General features: G+C 33.8%; 1 protein-coding gene across 17 annotated transcripts in view; it reads left to right on the top strand.

Moving 5' to 3' along the window:
- BAZ2B (bromodomain adjacent to zinc finger domain, 2B) overlaps positions 1-16,022 on the top strand; it is a 331,540-nt gene that overhangs the window by 272,914 nt on the left and 42,604 nt on the right. For 12 of the 17 annotated variants that reach the window (XM_014534088.1, XM_014534089.1, XM_014534091.1 and 9 more), the window contains 6 exons: positions 2,003-2,068; positions 3,678-3,743; positions 5,103-5,147; positions 5,393-5,425; positions 6,672-6,737; positions 15,824-15,964. In XM_014534088.1, coding sequence (XP_014389574.1) covers positions 2,003-2,068; positions 3,678-3,743; positions 5,103-5,147; positions 5,393-5,425; positions 6,672-6,737; positions 15,824-15,964 — 417 coding nt within the window. The remainder of the gene's footprint in view (positions 1-2,002; positions 2,069-3,677; positions 3,744-5,102; positions 5,148-5,392; positions 5,426-6,671; positions 6,738-15,823; positions 15,965-16,022) is intronic. The other 5 variants (XM_014534102.1, XM_014534099.1, XM_014534100.1 and 2 more) reach the window with 2 other exon arrangements.

Raw genomic sequence — 16,022 nt, 5'->3', positions numbered from 1 at the left:
CCCCCGGGGAGCAGGCCTAAGCCAGCAGGTGGACATCCCCCGAGGGGTCCCAGACTGTGAGAGGGCACAGGCTGGGCTGAGGGACCCCCGAGTGCACAAATTTTTGTGCACCAGGCCTCTAGTCTTATATAATAAAGATGTAATATGGAAATGGTCATTATGCAGTGAAGTGTAATGACTGACCGCATAACGACCAGATCACGCATCAGCAGGAGGGTGGGGCAGTGAGCTACAAGCAGGTGGCAGAGAGCTACAGGAGGGGGCAGGGCAGCAAGCTATGAGGGGGGTCAGGGGGAGCTACAGGAGGGCGGGGCAGCAAATGTGGGGGGCAAGCTATGAGGGGGGTCAGGGGGAGCTACAGGAGGGCGGGGCAGCAAGCTATGTGGGGGGGCAAGGGGAGCTACTGGAGGGCGGCAGCGAGCTACTGGCGCACAGATTCATGGGCAGGGCTACTAGTTATAATAATGAAAATAATGTTTCTCCCTTCTAATGCTAATAACAGCAATGCCAAATATATGTACCTGTAAATAAATCACTAGGACAGTTAAGATAAAGCTCTAGACTAAATGAACTCACCCCAAGATGCCATACCTATCTCTGTTCGTAAGAGAACAATTAATGACTTTTGCTGTCATGAGAAGATACCACCTTTATAACCTAATGATTGACAAAAGCAGAAAAATTAAATCAAGCATATGCTTTACTTAGGTCTAAAGTTCTAATTTAAATAAATACTTCAAATATGGATTAAGTACAACCTTATCTACAACTTGGAAATGAAACAAAAGATACACTTGAGTTTTTATTTTTGGCAAGCTATAATTAATATTCAAAACTATGATAGGATCTCCAACAGCAAAATCATAGAATGTGATTAAGTCTTCTTATATCAGAATAGTAATTTCAGAAGTCTCATTATCCTGTGGTAGACTCCTATAGGGAATCAATAGCATCAGTTTGCAAAAAGGAAATGTTTAAAAACATATTAAAGTACAGCTTCAGAAGGTAAATTAGCATCTGAATATTGGAATAGGTACTGTAATATACAGCAGTATAAAATGTATTGGTTCTGGAACTCCTAGGACAGATGCAATTGGCAAGTAGGAAAATGTGGATGTTTTTTTTAAAAAAAACTATGTATTCTCATCATTGCCAATTTGAGTTTAAAGGAGTTTGTGAACATGAAATTGTTAATGATGTGCTTTAAGAGTATGAGATTTTTTTCAATTCAAACTGTGAAGTTCTTCTGAGAATTTCAGTGAACACTAAATTCTAAACCATAAATTTAGACACTGTGACTACCAATTATTCATATGAATCTTTCCTTAGAATATAAAATTGTAATTAATCCATTTTAAGTCATGTTACAGATTATTTCTGAATTTGGCTTATTGTGATAGTTAAAAACAATGTCATCGTGGAATTTACCATGTGAAATAAGAAGTTATACTGTGGAAATTGTTGTTAATAATAATCTATTGCAATTGTGTGGCACTGTCTCTTTTTTTAAAAGCATTTTAATTATGACACACAGAGAAGGTGCAAGCAACTCTCCTTATTGTAGATGAGAGTAGTTATTTGCTCAAGATCATGCAACGAATGACAGTAGCAGAACTAGCTTAGATTTTCTGATTCCTGACACACTTTTTTTCTACCATTCTCTCCTGTATTTATTTCAAAGTAAGTATTATTTGTAATTGAAAATATTTATTAAGGAGATCCACAGGTTAAAGGAGTCTAATTAGCTTGGTTTACCTTGTTTCTATATACTTACTTAGCACTTGTATTTTATAAATTGTTTTGAGAAATTTTATAGCATCACATTAATTTTTCATGAACATAATATATATAATGTTAAACTAAATAATTAAATGTTATAGCTACCATGGTAACCTTTGGTAATTCTGTACTTATATCTTAAATTATTTCATTCCACTTAAATACTTTTCGACTAGATATTTAGTTCACGTTATTATCTTTAATTATCATATTTTTCCTACAGGAAAAAATTAAGAGAATACAACAAATCAGAATGGAAAAAGAACTCCGAGCCCAGCAAATTTTAGAGGTAGTATTCTTAAATTTGATATAATTAAAGTAATATAGTCATATAGTTTAAAGTCTGCAAAAACAAAAATTTTACATATACGTTCTCTTACTCATATTAATATATTCATCAGAAATTCTCTTTAAATGTAATGTAATAGTAAAACTTTATCTGAACCTTATTTAGCAAGCTCATTTTATCCTAGCAATGAAAACTGAGAAAACATAAAAAGAGAAAACCTCTGGACAGCCAATATCATTGTCATGAAGATCATGGGTGAAAACTCATGTTCTTTACTTTTGAAAAAATCATCAGGACTTATAGTCAGATGTTTTCTTTTAATTTAGAAATAAAACATTAGAAAAGTAAAAATAAATTTTAAATGTTTAACCAGCTTAGTTTTCTGGTTTCTAACATATCCCTCTTTCCCACAAGCTGATAGGAATAGAGGACCTGTTTGGCATCAGCAAAAGCAATAGCCAAAAGATAGCAAGGGAAAACAAAGAAAACTCCAAACAGCATATCTAAAGGCCTAGTAACAGTCTAATCTTTCAGTTGAATAGCAAGCAATTTTCAACAATTTAATAGTTGAAAGACATTACTCTATCAAATTGTACATATAATAACTGATGTTTAGAATAATTGTTCCAAGTAATCAAGAAAAAAACAAATTTTTAGTGTACTATGTCTAAGCAGGCATATATCTCAAAATTACTTCCATCCAAAATAGTGAAAATAAACTTTTAATGTTAAAGTCATTCATTATGGAAACCTATTCTGGAAACTCTTGCTATAAGAATAATTTATTCCCTGAGGACTCCAGGTAGCTGAAGTTTTCTATGTTACAGGCTTTCTTTCTTCTAAAAATATATACATATTTCTTTTCTCATTATAAGTTAACTTAAGCCCCTCCAATAGAAAATATTCCTATCTTAAACTAAATTGAGAATAACTACGAGGTAATTATGAAGCTATTAGGTAGGTAACGACTTAAGATTCTGAAGCTCAGATTTGATAGCATGATCTTGATATTCAAAATGTGCTTCATGAAAAATTATGTTTCCATTCTATTAAAAAAAACAACACACCTTGAATTTAACCACATATACAGGTAGGGAAAATCAAATTTACCATGTTTCATTTAAATGTTACTGAGTAATGGCTTTCTTTATCTCAGATTTCAAGTATTTTTTTTTATTTCAAATAAAGTGGATATGTGCAGCTTTTTAAATGCTACTGATTTATTCTCTAAATAACTTGTATTTATCTGTTAAAATTTATCCTATTTTCTTAATTTGTATTGTGATCATGTTTTACTTTTAAAAACCAGAAATTAAATTTTAAAGTAACAAACACTCAATTGTTTCAGACTTTTAATAGAGTAGGGAGATAAGAAAAGCTGACATACTCTTACAAATTTAAGAATTTTCTATACATTGTAATGTTTATATATTAGAAATAAAAATTAGTATGTTAAATATAATGTTGTTTACTGTGTGAAATCTGTTACTGTCTGTATGTTCCATATTGTTTTGTACCTTGTGAGGCATGTAGTTCCGTTTTCAAGTCTGAGATTATTTTGAAGTTGTGGTGCTGTTGCATGACTTTGAGACCTGTTTTGCATGCACAGGCGAAAAAGAAAAAGAAGGAAGAAGCGGCAAATGCCAAATTATTGGAGGCCGAGAAACGAATAAAGGTTAGTTTAGATGAGAATCAGAGTTTTTGTTTTTCAAAAATAAAAACTATATGATGTTATTCCAGTATCAGTTATATGAAAAAAGTAGCTGTCCTCAAAATGACCAAGACGATGTTTAGCAGAGATACCTGTGTATAATGTGTGCTTTTATTGTATGTGTAGTGTATGTTTATATATTTTTATTTTATTATACAGGTTTTATGTGACACTTTGAGTTCTTTAAATAGCAGACATCAAATCAGAAATGCAAACTATTGTGTAATACCTGTGTATGGTTTTGCTGGATAAGAATGATCTCCCCAAGCCATTATCTGTCATTTCTGTTTCAAATTGTGTCCCAAATCTTATTCTCTCCTTAAATTATAACTTTCTCTTTATTAATATCCTGTTTTAACTGTTAAAAAGTGAAAAGGCTAAGGAAACAAAAACCAATCCTTTATCAACTGGTATTTACCATCATAAAATTAGCCATTGTTAATTATTGTAATTTCAAGTGTTGTTTGGGGGTGTTTTGGTTTTGATTTTTCTGGCATGACGTGTAAGAGACTTGGACACCTGTACCTTACACTTTCCACTCCTTACCTTCCAATGTTCTGATAATTGATTACTGAAGTACAGGACAGCTGAGTGATCCTATGACTCTGGTAACAGCCACCACAATGTATCTTATCAAGCCAGGGAACTGTTTGCTACCTTTCCCACATAGACTCTACTCTCCTACTTTGTTCTTTAGATTCTATCCCCTTTCATGGCTGTCCTTAGTATTAATTTTATCCATATCTTACCTTATATAAAATATTTAAATTGGTGACATTCATAGAATTGTTTATTTTAAGCAACATTCCTTAGGGATGGTGCATGAAAATCTCAAACTGGTCCCATTGTCTCTTCTCACTCTCATGTACATACAGCATATAGAAATGTTATAGCTGCTGTTAATTATAGAGTATATTTGGGAATCTATAATCAGAGTGCAGAGAGTTGTTATCAGCTAGATTTGAAGGTTGTGACATAATGTATTAAAATCATAAAAAAAATACATGTGCCATTTGTATCTGACATGCGCTGACCATCTAGTCACGCCAATGAACTTGCGATTGAAGTGTGCTCTTAGGTCACTGCATTTTAAGTTTAAATGGATACTGAATAAAGATCCTTGCTACTGTCATACATAGCTTTTATGTATTAGGTAGAACTACATAAAATTGCTTTTTATAATTTTAAAATGCTAGAATATTTGCAATTTTATGTTTTAATCTAATGGAAGACTATAGAATCTCAGAAAAGGAATTTTTAATACTTGTAGCATGTTCTAAATCTTCCCTCAAAATTATATATTAAAAGTTTCTTATCTTTAAGGAAAAAGAAATGAGAAGACAACAAGCTGTTCTTCTGAAGCATCAGGTCTGTAAACATATTTTTATATACTTGTTGAAATGTACATTTTATCATTTTTCTTAAATCTATTTTGAAAAAAATCTTCAAAATATTTTTCTTAAATATTTCCAATATAATTCCTGCTTAAGTTTTTCCTTCATCTTACAGTTTATTGCCTTGCTTTGGTATTGGTGTCTTTTGGGGGGTTAAAAAATTGGTTTCGTGACTCTGTGATTTCTGTTTCATAATGTTGTGCCAACTCTTTCTACCAGGAGTTGGAGAGGCATAGACTAGATATGGTATGGGTATGTTTATTTTTGTACATCTAACACCGCATTGTGATTTGGTTGTGATATATGGTTGTCATAGCAATGCATAAAGTGTAGCACTGGCTGCTGTCATATTACATACTGCTGCATGGCTTTACAGCACAGTGCATTGCATACATCTGCTTGTCTGTCTATCAAGAAGTGTGATCCATCTCCAAGATTTTTAATTGAATTGTGCAAGCCTTATATAAGGTTGCTGTCTAAAAATTTACTTACTGATGTCACAGTGAAAGTTAGGTCACTATACAATTTGAGACAATTATGACCCATATTCTCCCATCATTCTAGACACAAAACTGCCATTGAATACAATGGGAATTTTGAGTTAGGTTGATGAGAGAATATGAAATATAATCTGGTTTTATAGACAAATTTTAGAATTAATTTTAGAAATATCCCTTTAATGGGACCAGATAGATTTGAACAAAAAAAGATTAAATATTATAACTCTGATTTTTTTTATTCTAAAGAAAATGAGATTGTCAAAGTAAGCCAGTGCTTACCTTATTTTTATATTGTGCATTTTAGATTCCACTTACTAGCCCCTGGTGCAGCTTTTGTGGCTTTAAATAGCGCATCAAGAGGCAGACATCAGTAAATAGGATTATCCCATTTCATTGGTGTCAGTGTATGAACCACGACTAGTTTAAATTGGTATAAAGGCTTTAAAAAAACCTTTAATTTGTTGGTGGCTTATTGGACGTACAAAATGATAGTATACTTGAAATAAAAATAATTCTGAAATCATGATGTTAAAGTGATTATAAATCACTTTCTGCCTGATCTAAAAATTTAAGAACAACACAACCTCTCGTTTAATTGGCTATAGTACATATTTGTGGTTTTTCTAATAGCAGATGTAAGGTAACTGACCTGTTCCAGCCAACCATTATGCTTTTTGTTCTGCCAGCTTTTGAAGGAGCATCACAACTGACCATAAGTAAATCTTGTATGCTTCTGTTTACACTGTCTCCATGTTCATTGCTTTACCTTTTTGCTTTTGATTGTTCTTGTATTTGCTTTCTAAACCTGAACTAAAACATGCACAGACTGGCCATTCTTGTCTTATATTTAGTATTTACTGTGACTTGTCTATAAATGCTAAACATGCTATACTGAGTTTTTTTTGTTGTTGTTGTTCTGTTTTGTTTTCCATTTGAAAATCCACCTGTGAAAATTAGCAATCATTGAGTTATTTTCCTAATTTTATCTGGCCTAATAGGAACGAGAGAGAAGGCGACAACATATGATGCTTATGAAAGCTATGGAAGCTCGTAAGAAAGCAGAAGTAAGTATATGTTTCTAGAAAAATAGTACCTTGTTATAAATTAGTGTGTTTTTTTCCCAAAAGCATTGGCTCTTTTAAATATAAATTTTTCAGAGTATGGGTTTGCCATGATTAACTGGTTTTCATAAGCAAACCAAAGATGAGGGATAGTAACTAAGTGTTAGAACATTAAAAGAGTGCAAAGAAGATTCCAATGTATGTGTTAATGTTTTGTACTGAGATTTTAAGTATCTTTTTTTAATGTAGAGAATGGCATTCATTCAAATAAAAGTAGCTATTTTTTACTGTAATCAGAGTTTCACAAAATTAATATTACGGCATGCCTAGACAAGTTCTGTGTGTCCTAATTCAAACACTAGTCATGCCAACTATGGACTTCTGCTCTCCAAATTATTGTTAACATCCTACGGGTAAAATTAAAATAGACCTTTTTTTTAACAGATACTTCAGAATAAGAAAACTATTAAAATAAGTCAAAATGAGCTTATTTTGAATTTAATAGAAATCAATTAAAGGTTATAATATATGTTACAAAGGAATACATTCTGCATTTAAACAGTTGGACATTATAACTAGAGCTTTGGAGTGTGAGGGACTCAGATTCCCATCCTGGTTCTGAAATAACTTGCTTTACCTTTTCAGGCTTTTCTTTCCTTTCTTTCTTTCTCCCTTTCTCCCTTCCTTCCTTCCTCTCTCTCTTTCCTTCTTTTTTTCTTTTTAAATATGTTTTTATTGATTTCAGAAAGGAATGAAGAGGGAGAGAGAGAGAGAAACATCAATGGTGAGAGAGAATCATTGATTGGCTGCCTCATGCACAGCCCATACTGGGAATCAAACTCTCAACCTGGGTATGTGCCCTGACCGAGAATCAAACCATGACCTCAGCCACTGAGCCAAATCATCCAGGCCACGCTATTTCTTTTTTAAAATTGAGATGATGATAGCTGCTTCCTAGGATTGTAAGATTATCAAGTGCTATAAGCATTAGCAAGTTAGAATTAATGGGGTCTTCCTTTCAAGATGGTGGCATAGTTAAACGCAATACTCCCATTTTCCCACAACCACATCAAAATTATAACTGAACTGCAGAGTGACCATCATTCAGAACTGTGTGAAATCTGGCCAAGTGGACTTCCTACAATTAAAAATATAAAGAAGCCACATTGATACTGCTTAGAGGGGCAGAGACGCTAAATGGGCTGGTCCCACCTACATGTGGCAGATAAAAATCAGGAGGCATATCTCAGCTGCAGAGGTCACCACTGAGAAGCAAGAGATCCCAGCACCACACCCAGCCCCGGCCCAGGGTTCTAGTGCAGGGAAGAGAAGTCCCTATAACTTCTGGCTGTAAAAAGCAGGGATAGTGGCTCAATGAGACAGAGGGCTTCTGGAGTCCTAGGTATTCCTCTTAAAGGGCCTGCAGACACTTATTCTGAGTTTCAGCACTGGGGCAGAGCTCAGCAGGCTTCAGGGACTTATGGGAGGAACTTAACTTTCTGGCATCAGGGCAAGAGCTGGAGGGGCAGCTTCTCTCAGACAGAGTGCTGGAAAAGCCCATTGTCCTTTTCTGAGCTCTTCCCCTACAGAGCCCATAGGCAGGAGCCATATCTGAGACTCCATCAATCTGGGGCTGCCCTGGTAATTCCCTGAGACCCCACCCCACCAACTTGCAGGCCCACCCAAGCTGTTTCTAGTGGCATTTCCATATGAATGGCCTGTCTTGGCTCATACTTCAGATTTTCCTGAAGTCTGTTAAACAAGTAGCATCTGGCCTTGGCATGCCCTTGCTCCATACCTGTTGCTTAGTAGCCCCAGACCAGGCACTAGTGGCAGCCGGCCTTGGTTTGCAATTGGGCACCTCCAAGCCCAACGTGAGTAGCAGCCATCTACAGATCTCTCTGTAGCTCATGCCAGTGGCCCATGGCAGAACATGAGCAACTGACTTTGGCCTGCACTTCCTGGGAGCCCTTAGAGCCAGTACACCTGGTGGATAGCTTCAACCTCCTCCACAATGGACCCACTCAAAAGATGGCTCAGTGGTCACCAGAGCCCCACTGAAGTAAGTCTTGCTTCATGGCATGGGGCCCTGCACAGCTGATCCTCCATTGTGGTCATAGCTAATCCTGCAGCCTATAGGCTTAGGAGTAAATCCCTCCCATTGACTTGCCAACAACAATCAAGGCTCAACTACAACAGGAGGGTGTACACAGCCCACAAGGGGGACTCACCTGGAGTGCCCAGCTCCGGTGATTGGGGAGGCTATGCCACTGGCCCCTACAGAACGCCTACTACATTAGGCTACTCTACCAAGCCTGGGAGATGTAGCATGCCATTGGTATAGAAAAGCCACTGGAAACAACTTGGGTGGCTCTGAAATTTGGGTGGGGTGGGGTCTCAGGGAATCACCAGGATAGGGAAAACAGTGTGGGCCAGGTTGATGGAGTCTCAGAAATCGTGCTTGCCTGCCAGCTCTGTGAGGTGAGGGCTCATCAATGTTCTCTGTCAGCACTTCTGTCTGGGAGAAAACTGCCCCCTCAGCTCTTGCCTCAATGCCAGACAATTCAGTGCCTCCCAGTATGCCTCCTACCAATTTTATTTTGGCCTTCATTCCTCCACACCCCCATGCCCAGTTTTCTAGATGTAGAAATTCTTGAAGTAAATATGGATTTTTGGAATATAAGTCATTTATAATAAACAACTTTTTATCATCTTAATCATAATAACGTAATTCTCTGTATCAAAATATTACTAATGTCTTAGGAAGTCATTTAAATTTCATTTCAGAGTTGAAACACTGATAGCAAATGTATTAAGTTTAGAATATCCTAAACAGCCCTAAATATATAGGGTAAACATTTTGGAATCAGTTTTTTACTCACATAAAAATATTATTTGGGACTCTGAAAGCATAAATGAAAGTATTTCTAGAAGTCTATAGCATAATAACAAATAGATGAAATAATATTTACTCTGTGTTAGAATTATAGAAGTTTGATACCCGAACAATGAATGTGGTAGAATGACCTGTTATTTTACAACTCATCAGATTGCAAAATAGGCCATTTCTAAGAGACCATGTTGCAAAGATGCCTATGTCTTTTGCATTTTACGATTCTCCTGGGTCTCTTAGGTGTTTATTCTGGGCATAATAAGGAGAATACATTTCTTTTGACAGCAACTTGTACTTAAAATTTCAAACACATAAATATAATTTAAGAGATACAGGTTTACCTCAGGGTCTTGGAAGAATAAAAGTGTAAATAAGATTGCTAATAAAACCCATTTACAGAAGGCAAATATAAAGAATACAAATGATATCCTTTTATGGTCACATATTGAGTATGAGTAGATCAGGGCAGTTTTTCTTTAAAAAGAGCCCATTTTTATATCTAAAATAGTATATTATGAAAATTAAGTTTAAAAAAATGAAAAAGTTATAAATCATATGATTCATAAATATATTTTGTTTTATTTATATTATAAATTATTTTATTTATATTATAATTTATAGTTATATAATAATATTTTAAAATAATAAAACCTACCAATTATCATCACATTTTTTTAATATACACCAAAGTATTACACAAAAGTCTGTACTTACTTTGTTTAAACATCTTTAAATACTGGTAGAATAGTTACTGTCATACAAATGTCTCCTAAATTAAAATTAAAATTGTCTGTAATTCTTGAGTAAGATAATTATACTTAAATTGTTAACAGTTCTTTCAAAAATCTACTTTCTTATATACCATTTAACTTTTTATTGTATACTTCATATAAAATATTTTTACATTTGTTTTTTAAAAATATACAAGTATGTCATATAAGTACATTTACTATGTTTTTAACTGAAAAATGTGTTTACTAAAATAAAACTGTCTACATGTGCAATTGTAATTTATATTTTGATTTTCCCTGAGTAATGATTAATATAAATATTGGATTATAAAGTATTCTCATGATTGAATCATTGTGGAGGGAGGTGTTACATATTTTTGCTTTCAAATTGTTTATTACATGACTTCTAAAACTTCAACTACTCTCTTCTGTTTTATGGTTTTGTCTCCTAAAGTGCTGACACTCATCCTGTGATAGATGCATGTTTTAACAACCTTTTGTAGTTTATTGATCCTTGGGGAGACATACAGAAGACTCTGATACAATCACTATGGTTGTTTATTCAGTTAATATGTGTAAAGTGATTATAAATGTGTGACTGGTACAGTTTTAAGTTTTATAAAGGAAACAGGAGGTTTTGAGCTACTTGTCATGTTGTTTAAACCAACCTAAGTTTCTGGTTATTAGTAATAATAAAAGCAGGTTTATTTTATATAATTTGAATTATACTTGGAAGTAAACCTGTTTTATTTATGAGGCTAAAGATTATTCGTTCTCATATTATGTTATGGAAATATTTATAAACTGTTATGATATGCTAATGACATTTAAAATTAATACAATAGTTACAAGATAATTTATTTTTTAAGATATACTTTAAAATTTTTTAAATTGCAATTTGTAGATTTTAATTTTAATCCTCAGTCAAGGAAATGCCTTTTGATTTTAGAGAGATGGGAGGGGAGTGTAGTAGAGGGAGAAAGAAAAATCAATGTGAGAGAGAAACATCCATCAGTTAGTTGGCTGCCTTCTGGTACACTCTCTCACCGGGGATTAAACCCACAACTTTTTGGTGTATGGGACAGTGTTCTAACCACTGAGACACACTGGCCAGGGTGAAGATAATTTACATGTCTAAATAGTCTTATTACTTGTGGATTTATATAAAGGAGAACTGTAGAAATTAGACTTCTAAATTAGAGAACCAATAAAATTTGGAATTATTTTTAGTGAAAAATATATTGAGTTAATACTAAAAAAAAGAGAGATCAGTGTAATGTACACAAAGAAACATAAAAGCAGTGTTTGTATTATCATCTTTGATGGATATGGGGAAGTTTCTTAGAACAATTTCAGATGTTATAGGAGATCTTTAATTAACAAGGTGAAAGCAGATTATTTTTTTAATCTCATAATTCTTTAAGCATTTTGTCCTATTTTTCTTTTTTTTTTTTTACAATCTAATAATTAAATGTCTAAATGTATTAAGGTATAGAATCAAGGCTTACCCATTGGCCAATTCAGAATTTTGAGTTGGCTCTGCCTAAGTATCATATGGCCTTAACTTTTTAGAGTGAAGTTTGTCCTTGTAATAGTTGCTAACAGAATAATATATAGCTAGGGCTATTAGGAAATAATAGGAGGCAGAATATGAAACCAAGATATACCCATGATGGACATGACACTAGTTACATCTTGTGCATGTTAAGTAATAATGAGGAAATAGACAAGTACATACAGGAATGTTTTGCTAGTATTCACTTAGATGCAAGTTTATGTAAAAGATTTGGTGAAAGTTTGGATTGTCAGTAAGAACATATGTCTAGTTACTGCTTAAATATTTATACTGTAAAGTTTTCTCTGTCTGATATGATAAAAAGCATCAATATTCTTTTGTTTTCCCCACAGTATCTAACTTAGTGCTGTACACACAACAGTAGTTTAAAAATTATTTTAAATACTTAGTTGATGACAGATCTGTAAGTTCCATTTAACAGAGGAACACAATTTAAATTGAGAAAGTAACTGGTAAAATTATCTAATCCTATTCACAAGTCTATAGTTACCAGGTATAACAAGTTCTTGAGAACTAAATTTTACTTATGGTATTTTCTCAAACATTCTGATAAAAGATTATTTACGATATATGTTGTTATAGTGTGTTTTTACAGTTCCTTGAAAGTTAAACTTTAAAGAAAAACACGTAGAGTAAAATAAAATATTTTCTTCTTTATTTTATTTTGTTTTATTCTACTCTACTCTACTCTACTCTATTCTATTTTAATTATCTCCCCTATACCTCTTCCACCTCCACCCACCAGCCTCCCCCCTGCAATCACCACACGTTTTCTGTGTCTATGAGTTCTTTCTCTTTTTTGCTCATAAAAGAGAATTATACACAGAAAACATAATGATGTACTCATTCTTTAATGACTTTGTTTATCCTCACTTTGTTTTCTTAGCACTTTTAGCTGCCACTTTCAACTTAAGTTATTCATTCAACTAAATTTTTCTTATCACCCACTATATACTTGGCTCTAATCAAGGCACTGGCAATATAAAGGTAAAAAAAGGTAGACAAGATTCCTGTCCTCATAGATCTTACTATGTGGGTAGAGAAAGACCATAAACAAGTATAAAATAAATGAGATGATAAAATGGAGTGCCAGTGGGACATAAAAAAAGGCAAAATTAGTTGTTCTGGGAAGGCCTCTTAGACAAGTTAACATTTGATCTATCAGTGAACAACAAATAAGAAACACAAAGATCATTTGTTTAGAAATAATAAAAAGACAAAAATGACTGGAATATAGTACATAAGGGATAAATTATATAAGTTGAAGTTGGCATGGTAGACAGAAATCAGAGCATATGGGACTATAGTGTGGGAGTGAGGACTTTGGACTTTATTATGATTGCAATGAGAAGCCATTGGATAGTGTTAAGATGTAATCTGGTTTATGATGACTCTGGGTATTCTGTGGAGAATGCACAGGAGTGCTGAGGAAAGCAAAAATGAAAGCAGGGAGCCAGCTTCTTTAGGTTATTTTGCTTTAAGTTATTTCTTTATGTAATATTTATGTTTTATGTTTCATATTTTGGTATGGTTGCCTGACATTTCTTTCCTAATACTTATACCTTGTGTGGCAGCCCTATCAAGAACTTGTATTGCTCCAATATAGGCAGGTTAATTTTCATTTAATTCCTTCTTTCTTTATCTGATAATTCTTTTTATACTTCTAAGTATTTCAGATTCAAGGGTGCATATTCTATATGCTATTCATGTTTGTGCGTTTTTTTTCTGAGGACAGAGGTAGCTAGGAAAGGGAGAGCTGTACCTGGTTTCTCATATCTCTTTCCAAGTTTTATTATAAATATTGTACCTGATTCACTCTTATCTAGTCAAGAGAGGGGTAGGGCACACCTGAAATGCCCAGCTCAGCTGACAGGGAGGCTATGCCATTGGACACTATAAGGCATGTATTACATTAGGCCCCTGTACCAAGCCCTGGAAACTTAGCAGCTCTACTTAGTACATAGAAACAGGGAGGCTGCCAGAATAGGAGACAAAGAAACATGTCCCAAATGAAAGAACACAACAAGACAACAGAAAAAAATAACTGAACAAAATGGTGACACCCAATCTACTAGATGCAAAGTTCAAAACACTGGTTATAAGGATGCTCAATGAACTTAGGGGAAGATTAGATGAATTTAGTAAGAACTTCAACAGCATAAAAAAAAAAGGACATGGCAACCATAAAAAAAAACAGTCAGAAATGAAGTTTACACTAACTGAAATAAAGAGTAATTTACAGTAATGTAGATGAAGCCAAGAATCAAATTTATAAATATCTAATTCCTAAATATTGCCTTAATATTATTATTAAATGTATAGAACTCCATTTTTTGATGCAAAGTTTGTGTATAACTGAAAATAGAAGACATCCATTATGTTTGTCCCACCCAAGTGTCTGCACGAATGAGTAACCCAGAAATTTAGAGGCAGTATAAAATTGCACATTTTAACCTGAGCATATTGTAGAAAAAGGCTCTCATTACCTGGCCCTGGCTCTGTATCATAATATTCAGCAACTGTTCAATCTGCAGCCCAGGCTGCAAATTCTCAAACACACTGTGTTTTCTCAGCCCTCTGCCCGGAATATTCTCTCTGCTCCTCCCTGAGTTCCCCTTAATGTGGCTCCCCCAGCAGTAAGTGTGCTCTTTCCAGTGGTCGAAATGGAGTTAAGATATGGACAAAAATGCTAATACAGTACAGGAAGCAATGAAAATTTTTAAATGTTAAAAACAATAAGACATTAACATTATAGGGGAGAATTATGAGAATTAAGAAGAAATTGGTAATAGGAATGAGGTGGTAGAGTTTAATTAAGGTTTATGTATGAAAGATGGGAATAATGACCTTTCTGATTGGAGTGCACCAGTATAAGGAGGCAAGGGGACAAGAGGTGTTCATCAGGAATAGCAAACAGTTTCATGAAATTGACAGACTATAAAAAATAATTTCGAAAAGAATAGAGTAGTGAATTCCAAAGTAAGGAGTTGGACTTTATTTTTATAAACAAAGAAAATGGAAAGATTTTTAAATCAAGAAGAGACATTACCAGCCTTATGAATGTAAGCTGATCATTAATATGTCAGATGTGTGAGGTAGGTTAGAATTGCCTAATGATTCTTCTGTTAATTGCCTGATGATTCTCCTCTAAATACAAATAGTATTTGAGGTGTGACAATAAAGGAATGACACAGATATTATTATATTAACTCTCTTGACTTTTCCCCATAAAATGTCATCTCTGCAACAAGGGAGAAAGGATGGTTATTTCTATGTTGTTGCCATTACCTAAAACATTTTTTGAAAGTTTTTAGAATTGCCTTCAGAACCCATTTTGCATTCTCGGCGTGTTGTTTATAGTGGAAAATAATATTTTATTTCATCACAGGTGCTATCTTAAAACTAGCTAGTTCACTTTGAAAGAACTGCTTTTGCAAATTCAAATATGTTGCTTCCACTTTCCTGCTGTAAATCCTCCTTGCTTCCTGGAGCTACACAGAAATTTGTGTGAATGCTAGTTAACTTTATGCTATAAATTTTTAGTTGCCCATGTATATTTTGTATATCTGTGTTTATTAATAAGTAATTTATTCTCATATTATAACCTAAGAAAAGATTGAATAAATTTTGCATAATGGAGTAATCTGGGTTGAATCTAGTATTTATATTTTATATTTATACAGTCATATGGTCATTTTGGAATTCAGTGGGTGAGTACACTGAAAAACAATGTAATTGTTTCTGTGCATTTCCAAGTCTATTCCTAAATCTCCTAAGAAGATTCCGTTCATGGGAATAATAACTTTGATCACTTTTTAAATTTTAACTAGAGGTTTTCAAACACATACAATGATTAAAGAGAATATATGGACATGGTTTTCTTTTTAAGGAAAAAGAACGGTTGAAGCAAGAAAAACGTGATGAGAAAAGATTAAATAAAGAGCGTAAACTAGAGCAACGAAGATTAGAATTAGAAATTGCAAAGGAACTAAAGAAGCCTAATGAAGACATGTGCTTAGCAGATCAAAAGGTAATTTATTATGTAAACCATTTTATTAATAAATTTAATTTTTCCCTTGTTCTTCCCA

The sequence above is a fragment of the Myotis brandtii genome, unplaced genomic scaffold (genome assembly GCF_000412655.1).
Source record: "Myotis brandtii unplaced genomic scaffold, ASM41265v1 scaffold125, whole genome shotgun sequence".
Classification (NCBI taxonomy): Eukaryota; Metazoa; Chordata; class Mammalia; order Chiroptera; family Vespertilionidae; genus Myotis; species Myotis brandtii.
This window is presented reverse-complemented; position numbering and strand designations above follow the sequence as displayed.